This window comes from Salvia miltiorrhiza, chromosome 3, assembly GCF_028751815.1.
Source record: "Salvia miltiorrhiza cultivar Shanhuang (shh) chromosome 3, IMPLAD_Smil_shh, whole genome shotgun sequence".
In the NCBI taxonomy this organism is placed as follows: Eukaryota; Viridiplantae; Streptophyta; class Magnoliopsida; order Lamiales; family Lamiaceae; genus Salvia; species Salvia miltiorrhiza.
Window position 1 is genome coordinate 54723529 of NC_080389.1, and position 10156 is coordinate 54733684.

The 10156-nt window shown below is 33.4% G+C and overlaps 2 protein-coding genes across 2 annotated transcripts; one reads left to right on the forward strand and one right to left on the reverse strand.

Annotated features, from left to right (window-relative positions):
• Positions 1 to 780: 780 nt before the first annotated feature.
• On the reverse strand, positions 781 to 1770 carry LOC131014487 (uncharacterized). Its single transcript, XM_057942479.1, has 2 exons — positions 1367 to 1770; positions 781 to 1130 (listed from the first exon to the last, which is right to left on the reverse strand). Exons 1-2 carry the CDS (start codon positions 1715 to 1717, stop codon positions 1125 to 1127), a joined length of 357 nt encoding a protein of 118 aa, XP_057798462.1. The 5' UTR covers positions 1718 to 1770; the 3' UTR covers positions 781 to 1124.
• A 4211-nt stretch (positions 1771 to 5981) lies between these two features.
• LOC131014488 (transcription factor bHLH118-like) lies at positions 5982 to 9872 on the forward strand. Its single transcript, XM_057942480.1, has 3 exons — positions 5982 to 6401; positions 6517 to 6864; positions 9604 to 9872. Exons 1-3 carry the CDS (start codon positions 6147 to 6149, stop codon positions 9673 to 9675), a joined length of 675 nt encoding a protein of 224 aa, XP_057798463.1. The 5' UTR covers positions 5982 to 6146; the 3' UTR covers positions 9676 to 9872.
• Positions 9873 to 10156: the final 284 nt, after the last annotated feature.

Here is a 10156-nt window from a genome sequence, read left to right on the forward strand (position 1 = left end):
AGTTCTCATGTTAAAAGAGGTTTTTATTAGAACCTCTTCCTATATATATATATATATATATATATATATATATATATAGGGTTGCGCTAAAATAAAACTCAAGCTTAGCCTATAAAATAAGACCAAATATGGATCTTCGATTTTATTGATTTGGACGGCTAGATTTTGTTCAGATTTATACTATCTAATTCACGTAGGATTAGTGATGAGGCTAAGAAGGTAATTACATTATTATAGTAAATCTCGCCCCTCATTAATGTGGGGATCACGTTCTGCAGTTATTAATATTCCATATCTAATTTATACATAAAACTGACATGACAAATAATTCATACATAAACCTAAAACAATTCTTATGTATGTATGAAAATTCATACATAAATAAAAAATAATTCATGCAACAAATATAGGGTGAGGCTGAAACAAATAATTAGGATAATTCATGCACTAAGTTCAGTATGAACGATGCTTCTCAGTTGTACGAATTATTTTGAATTAAATAAATATATGTATTATTCGTTTAATATTTTATAAAAATTCATACTATTATACTCTATAATTCATCACATTTTAGACATATTCCATTTTCGGTATTGGACTTGTTATAATAAAAAATAATTCATTCAACAAATATAGTTTTAATTCATTTATTGCATGAATTAGTTTTAGCTTATGTACGTTTTGGGATAAACTGATTGCATGAACTGTTTGGATTGGCATATTACATACTATCATAATATTATATCTACGAGTTTTTTGCACTTATCACATGAACAACTTTAGCAAGTAAGTATGAATATTATTATATATACATGATTACAATATCACCTATGATCATGATAATACATGGATGAATTTTTTGCACCTATTCTATGAACAACTTTATCAATTACGTACGAATATAATCAACTTAATTCTTCTAGGTCCCTTTGGAAAGCCTAGTACCCGTTGAACGTCGTCCCCGGTCACTGGAAGAGACTGACCATTAGGTAAAATAACATCGCAACGCCTGATATCGAACGCATCCAAAACCCAGTAGCTAAGTCGACCCAGGAGATCTTGGATGGCCAGATCTAGAACATCTTCGAATCCCAACTTGCCAACTAAATTGTGCTGGAGGTCGTTCATCTCTGCAATTCTTATGAATTTTTTCATTTGTTTAAAGAACTATACAATACACATAAAATGTAATCCCAGCCGTTAATTACAAATAATTCATACATAAGCTAAATATAATTCATGCAATAGTTAAAAATTCATGCAATCAGGTATGTGCACGGGGAGGTTTGGTTTATACAAATAATTCATACAAATAATTCATACATAAACCATAAATAATTCATGCAATCAAGTATTATGCAGAGACCATGTTTTGTGAACCAGAAGAAACTTGTGGTGAGGATTCCAGCGTGTTCTTGAGGGCTGAAAATGGGGACCTTTGTGTGGGGATCCGTACGACCAAGTTGGGGATTGGGGGCGGGTCTGAAGTGTCGTCGGGGTAGAACACGGGGGCAGCGAATGGTTGAACGCCGTGCGCCGCCTCCTCATCATCGTGCACTGCTCCTGCACACAGCGTCGCCGCCAGATCTAGACGGTGATCAGTAGCGCCACCACCATCACAGCTCACGCCAGTCCACCGCCATCCACACCTGCAATTGCCGCGTCGTCTAGACGCCACCCCGCGCGTCGTCAGCGCGCCTACGCGATTTAGAACCATCGCGCCACCCTCCACCAGGACGTGCGACAACAACCTTCTTCCATCTACGCCGACCGCCAGAATCATTGCGTCGCCTCTTTGTTTAAAGATTTAATTGGAGTGAAAATCGGAACTGAATAGGCGTAGATATGAAAGGTATTGGAGTGAAAATCGGAACTGAATATGCGTAGATATGGAAGGTGAACAAGATATGCCAATAATACCCTTCAGTCAAAAATGCGTACGAATTTTTTTCAATTATTTAATGAACTAAAAACCCACAAAAAATGAGATTACAGCCGTTGATTACATATGATCTATGGTCATAATATAGTCTTATATTATAGACTAAGAGCAGTTCATTGAATAGCGTTACCCTATATATATATATATATATATATATATATATAGGGAGATGTTCAAATAAGAACCACTAATAAAATAAGAACGGAGAACCATTTTAAGTCATTCGATCATCAAGATCTACGGTGGATGCATCATCTTGGTGGATGGATGCAGATGCTGGGTTCGAATCCTGAAGGGAGCAAAAAATTATTTTTTTCGGATGCATTAAATTTAATAGCGGATGCATTAATTTGTATAGCAGATACAGTAATTTTATTGGTTCTTATGTTCTCACGATAATTGTGGTTCTCACTATAACCGCACCCTATATATATATATATATATATCATTCTAATTTCTTTTCTGTTTTAAGAGCTTATATATATATATATATATATATATATAATGAAAATAAAAAATCATAGTTGAATTAGTTTTGTAAAATGAGTGTTGCCTATAAGATAATGAGAAAATAAGTTGATGTAGAGAAACTTATTTTTTGAGGAGCTTATAAGTTCTTAGAGCTTATAAGCTGTTTAGAAGCTTATTTTGCCAAACACTTTGAAGGAGTTTATAAGCTCCTAAACAACTTATAAGCTGTTTTAAAGAGCTTATAAGCTCAACCGAACACCCACTAAGTCTCAAGCTACTTAAATTTATTGTCCTATTTAGTTGGAATAATGTTGGGTAATTAATTTGTAAATACATAAGTTGTTAAATTTCTGATTGATACTATGTGTTCGCTCATTGGATCTTTATGCTTTTAACATACAAATTGAATTGCTTAAGTTCCAAATTGAAACTTTTCAAAATGGTGGACTGTTGCTATTGGATGTTGGTGTACTATTTGAGATGTTGGGCTGTTTGAAATTTGGGTTTTATAACTTTCTTATTGCAAGACTCAGATTTTCATCAATCTTATGAATTTACAGATATAACGAACTTTCAACGACTTTTCAAAGTCAAATTTCAGAACGCTAGGTTTAATGCATCTTATACATTTTACTCCTTTTCTTAACGGAAAATTAATTGATAATGACCTGAAAAATTAATCTCTAGAATTTAATGACAATTATGGCTCAAGAAACCGAACTGAAAACCGACTTTTGTTTTTCCGAATCGAAATTGAACCAAAAGTGAACGATTTGATCGAGTTTTTCGATCTGATTCAGTTTCTGCACGCGCCTAATTTTGGGGGAAAAACTAAAAAATGGTAGAATTTCTCCTTGGCCTCATCGGTGGAGTTTGCTGGTATAGTTTTATGATGCATCCTGAAGTTTTTTTGTACTTCCTCTGTCCATTAATTCGTGACCTAGGGGAGGAAACACGAGTTTTAAGAAAGGATTAAAGTGCAGATCCACTCCTAAAGTAGAGGCCCCTAGAGCGTTTATCCCCCTATTCTCGACCTTGGCACGAATACCTCCCCATAGTTCAAGAAAAGGGTGCAATATTAAATCCGAACCTCTAACGCCGTTAAGTGCCGTTAAACGTTTGGGTTTAATTACACCCTCTACTTCAGGGGTGGATCTGCATCTTAAACTTTTTTTTTTCAATTTCGATAACCCACCTTCGGCATCAGCTTAGCTGCCTCAGTACTCATCGGCTCAAACTTGCACCTTATCAACTCGCACGCGTCCAATTTCTTGGTCATCGATTGTCCACCGCCGACATGAGCAACGCTACCAGCTTCTTCATCGCCCCGCACAACAGCATCGACGATCAAGAGATTGGGTGCATGCGAGCCGACAAGGTGCAAGTTGGAGGTGGGTTGCCGAAATTGAAAAAAAAAAAAAGATTAAGGTGCAGATTCACCCCTGAAGTAGAGGGTGCAATTAAACTCAGACGTTTAATGGCGTTAGAGGTTTGGGTTTAATTGCACCCTTTTCTTGGACTATGGGGAGGTGTTTGCGCCAGAGTCGAGAATGAGGGGATAAACGCTCTAGGGGCCTCTACTTTAAGGGTGGATCTACACCTTAACCCTTTAAGAAAAAGTGTATTGTTTATTAGCTTAGTGGAGAAAGAGATCCACAAATTGTATTGTTTATTAGTTGAGTGGAGAAAAAATATATTGTTTATTGAGACCCACCAATTAAAAAATGTATAAATAATTACTAAAAATAGATAGGATACGAATTGGTGGAAGGACCAAAAAGAAAATTATAGGACACGAATTGGTGGACGGATGAAGTACTACTAATAAACTGTATTACCTATATTTTAAATAAATTTTAAGACTCCATATTCTGCTTAGGACTTGATTGTAATACTATTGTTTTTCATCCACTTAAATTCACTTTCCTATTTCAAAATATAATCTGTTATAGACATTTTTTGTTACAATTTTCATATATATTGAACTGTTAAAAGCTGGATCAGTTTCATTTCAATTACTTTGACCATATTTTTGTATATATTTTAAGGTTAACAAGTTATCTTGCTATAATTGCAATTGCCACATCATGGTGGGCACGTTATACATGCCCACGGTGGGTAGGTGATCGGTTCTGACGTACCGAATACTTTAATTTTTTGCAATTAAAAAATTTTCAAATTTTATGGGACCAAAGTGTAATTTTCCATCTGTAGAATGGTTGATTTGAGAAACCAAAGACCGATCGAGCTTTAATTTCTCGAAATTAAGGGCTAAATATTCATCAAAATGTTCATATGTTAAAATGTTCATCTTCTCGAATCATCAAAATCAAATCTTTAATTTCTCAAATTAAGGGCTAGAATGATACAAAATTGAAAGTTTCAATCGCCATTTTTTTTTTTGACGAATTTTAACTTAAAAATGATTAGATACTTATTAGCAACATTATAAACGTCAAGCCGAATTTGTAAATGAGGTCATAGTCGTAATTTAATTGACAAGTAAAACTAGACAAAAATTTGTGTGTATCCGTACTAATTAAATTTTAATTAGAATATATTAATCTTCATTTAATTGCCACCTCGAGGATTCATAACTTATTGAAATAAAAAACTAAAGTAAATTATTAGCCATCACCTCAGAGAAAAGATACGCCTAGTTAAAAATGCATACCAATTTCCGCATGTTTTGCTCAAAAACCATGTTTCTTGTTAAACAGCTTGAAGAAAACAAAATTTAACTCTTCTCTTTAGTGTCGCTTTAATTAAAAACTCATTTGTTAAAAATAACATGTATTGAGCTTTAACGTCTCAATCCTCGCTTTAATTAAAAACTCATTTGTTAATTTAATAACGTGTATTGAACTTTAACGTCTTAATCCTATAGAGCAATAATTATGTTTATTGTAATAAACGTTTCAGCTTCCCACCACTACCATAATATAATAGGCGATCGTCGTTGGAACATTACATATTTGTCCAATCTCATACTATTTCTCTAATTTTCAGAATGAAGTTATTTAAAGCAATCATGCTTCTCCAAACAAATTTAACCATCATAAAAATATATAGTAAGGACCACTCTACAAAATTGTCGTACCCTAATTTCATTTTTTAAGAGAAAACAGTGTCATTGAATAGAATTTGCGACAATACATTGCTGTTTTCTTTAAATTGATAAACAGCAACAATAACGTTAACTGGGTTCTGCCAAAAATAAATTTATTTAAACCAATCATGCATCTCTATACAAATTAAACACTAGGGCATGTTTGATAGCCCTAGATAAAGCAAAATAGATAAATAATCACGTCTTATCTAAGCGTTTGATAGCAATATTGATTAATAAGAAAGCCCGCATTAAGGGAGAGGCCCGCTCTTATATCACTGTTCCACTAAGAAATTTAATACCTCCTCCCCCTGATATTATTTATCAAAGTATTATTTATCTAAGTTTTATTTATCACCCTTTATCTAAGTATTACAAATGCCTTACATTTACAATTAAGGTATATGCGCGTGTGATATATATATTCATTATTCTTTTTACTTTTTCTCTCTTTGAGGCAAGACTTACTGTAGGTTCGATCGACAGCTGTTGCCTCTATGTATTTAAAAACACACTTGACTACTTACTCATTCTCTCTAATCCTCAACACAAATCCATTAATTCCCCTCTCTCTCTCCCTCTATATCTCTCTCTCTCTTTGTGGTAATTAAGTTAAAGTCAAGAATGTTTCCTATTTCGAGTGATGGGGTATCTGAGGATCCTTCCATATTTTTGGAGCTAGAAGATCTGCTTGCCGATTGTCCCATTCCACAGGGCAATCAAAATACTGAGAAAAAGAGGCCCAGAAAATTTGCATCGACGAGAAGCCAAGATGACTCAAAGAAGACTGCTCATAAATTTATTGAGAAGCAGAGAAGGCAAGAAATGACAGCCCTTTATGCTTCACTCAGATCCCTTCTTCCTCTCCAATATGTCAAGGTCTCTCAAATCATACTTATATTAGCAGACACAAATTAATTTATATCAAAATATATATGTAACATATATAGATGCTTTCAGATTTGTTCACGGTATATATATTTTTGATATTTAGGGGAAGCGCGCTGTATCTGATCACATGCACCAGGCTGTGAATTATGTTAACGATATGAAGATGAACATTGAACAACTGCAGAAAAGGAGAGACAAATTGAGAAATATTACCACTTCTGCTGCTGCTGATGATGATGGTGATCCAAACACCACCGTGAACGGCCATGATTGTGTGAAGATAACCCTTTTCAGAGATGGGATTGAGATCTTGATTACTCATAGCCCCAATGACAACATTTTTCCCCTTTCAAAGGTGCTTGCAGATTTGCTTGATAGACAGCTCAACGTCGTTCACTGCGTTTCTACCTCCACAGCACACTCAACTATCCTCCAAACAATTCATATCGAGGTAAAATCAATTTATTCTACTAGTCTATATTCTTTATGTAATACTCCAGTCCCACTCTAATAGTCTCATTTTTCTTTTTGGAATGTCTCACTAGAATATGTTCATTTTTCTTTTTGAGTAAAAATAATTTGTACTTAATTGGTGTGGACCACACCACTTTCCTTCTAAAAAATAAGTTTCTTAATTTTGTGTCTAAAAGAAGGAGCTAATTGTTAAAACAGGACTGTAACTTTTAGTGTTTTTGAAAAAGAGGACAATATGTTACGGAATTTGAAAATAAGGATTATAGGTTATGAAATTTGAAAATGAGGACTACAATTTCCATTTTTAAATTTATACTCCTATTTAACACATCAAAATGAGGACTATAGCTTCAATCATGGTCCGAAATAGGAGTGTAAAATATAAAAAATGGAAGTTATAATCCTCAGTTTCAAATTTTCGTAACTTATAGTCCCCATTTTCAAATTTTGTAACATATAGTCCTCTTTTTTCAAAAATACTAAAAATTACAATTCCGTTTTAACAATCAGCTCCTAAAAGAAGTGAGCCTATATACTCCCTCCGTCCACAAAATAAGTTCATCTTTGGAGACGGCACGAGTTTTAAGAAAAAATGGTAAAGTGTATTGATAGTGGAGAAAAATATGTTATAATTAGTATTGGGAGTGATGAAAAGGTGAAAAAGTGTTATAATTAGTATTGGGAGTGATGAAAAAGTGAAAAGTAAGAATAAATAAAGTATTGTTAGTGGTGAGTCACTGGGGTAGTTGTCCAATGGAAAGAAATAAAGAGGAACTTATTTTGGGGACGTCCCAAAAAGAAAAAAAATGAACTTATTTCAGGGACGGAGGAAGTATAAGAATGAGACAGATGTAGTAATAGATTTGACTATCATGAAATACTCCCTCCGTCCGCCAAAAGTGGACCACTTTGGCTGGACACGAGATTTAATAAAATTTGTGATAATTTTGATGTAGTGGAGAAAGGGTCCCACCACTTTATGAGATGTGTGGTTGAGATTGAATTTGAGGTGGTTTTTTTGTAAATAAAGAGTGTTTGTAAGGATAAAAGATTAAAGTGGATGGTGTGATCATTTCTATAAAAGGAAAGTGGTATACTCTTTGCGGACGCCCGATATAGTAAAAGTGGTCCATTTTTTGCAGACGGAGGGAGTAGTATTTATGTATATACTAGTTTAGTATTTATAACTAATAAATTTCCATTTCTTAGAGCATCCGCAATGGGGTTCCTTGATAGCCTACTTGATAGTGGTTGTGTTATTGAGTATGTAGTGCTGCATTGGGGTTCCTTGATAGCATACTTGATTTTTTTTAGTTTTTAAAGAGGAGAGAGAAATTTTTAAAGAGGAGAAGAGAATTAAAAAAAAAAAAAAGAAATTGCACTCGGGCATACTCGATAACTCAAGTAGCACTCGAGTAGGACTCACTTGCAACGCCTACTCGAGTGCAATACTCGAGTTCGAGTAAGGCATCGAGTACCCTCGTTGCCAATGCTCTTATTGAATGGTTATACATAAACTTGATTTCAAGAATGAAAAATTAAGATAATGATATCATGAGGTCTAGATATATACTCCATTCGTCCCATTATAAATGTCTCATTACTTTTGGGTATGAAGATTAAAAAATGTGTAGAAAGTAGATAAAGTGAGTTGAAAGAAATTATTTAAATATTAGGTATAGAGAGAAAATATATTGTCAAAAAAGAGTTGAGACATTTGTAATGAGACATCCCATTATGGAAAGTGGGACATTTGTAATGGGACGGAGAAAGTACTATCAAATAGATTTAGGAAGTGTTTGGTAAAATAATCCCCCTTAATAAAATGTTTGGTTTGCATGATTGGATCCATGGTTGATAACTCGGCCTGTATCTAATCACTCAAATGAGTGATTATTTATCACCTCAAAGTTGGGTGGATTATTTAGATTTTAATTTTGTTTTCGCACGAATAATGCAAAGAATGGAGAAAATTTTAATTTTTTTTTGAACAATTGTACGAATGATTGTTGCATAGTATGATATTCGTAGTTGCACAAATATTTTTTGTGAAATCTTTGTCTCCATTGTTGCATGGTATGATATTCGTATATGCACAAAAAAAAATTGTGAAATATTTGTTATCTTCGTTTTCTGTTGTTGCACAGTTTAATGTTCGTAATTGCACAAAAGAAAGTTGTGAAATCTTTGTTATCTATTGTTACATGATATGATATTTGTAGTTGCACAAAAAACACAGCAAGATATTGAAAGATACTCTCACCGGCAGAATTTGAAAAATAAATGGCCAACATTAATTTTCATTCCTCACATTAAAGTAGGTTTTTATTAGAACTCCTCTCCATACATATATGATATATATGGATGGGGAATGACTACGATATACACACTTCTTAACATATAAAATACGAACTAACTAAAATGTATGAATTTTGTGTAAAACACGTATGAATTTGTTGTGTAACTGTATGAATTGCGAAAATAATTTGTTTGCTACCTATGAGATTTGAACTTGTGACCATGAATTCATCCAATAAGGTGACGAGTTCAACCGTAGATCTTGATGATTTAAGGGCTAAAAATAATTAATAGAGATGTTTTTATTTTAGCCCACCTCTATACGGATGTATTTATAAGGTTTCCGACGTAATTCTTACGTATGATTTCTGGTTCTTTTATTTCATACATTGAAATTTATTTGATTTCATATCTTTAGGTTAATGATTCGACAAACATTGATCTACCTGAGCTACAAGAGCGACTGCAAAATTTGATTAGATTTGCTTAAATGCGGAAGCGGACAGCTTGAGAATTGAGGTGGAATTCGCGAATAGGAATCAATGGCTGTTTCTAGTATAGTAATTTATTGTTAGTGTGCATTTACTTTGATGAATAAATTTATCATGGAAAAGAAGGGATCAGAAAAATTTATATCTTTAAATGCCTTTTTTTTTCTGACATTTTGTACAAAAGAGAACTTCATCATTTTCCTTCCTTATTTTCACTTTAAGCACGGATAATATATTAATTCGATCATTAAAAAAATAAAATTAAAATTAAAATTCATTTTCAATTGTAGCAACCTAGCTTTGCCCCAAGAGTCTTACTAACATATTTTGTACTCAATCACATACACTTTGATAAACTTCTCAGTAGGTCACCGATCATGTTCGTTAAAAAAAAATAATAATATTAACGATCTAATTTTTTATTGTTAAACAAAAAAAATAGCAAAATTATTAATTATCAAATTTTCGACTGTTAAAAAA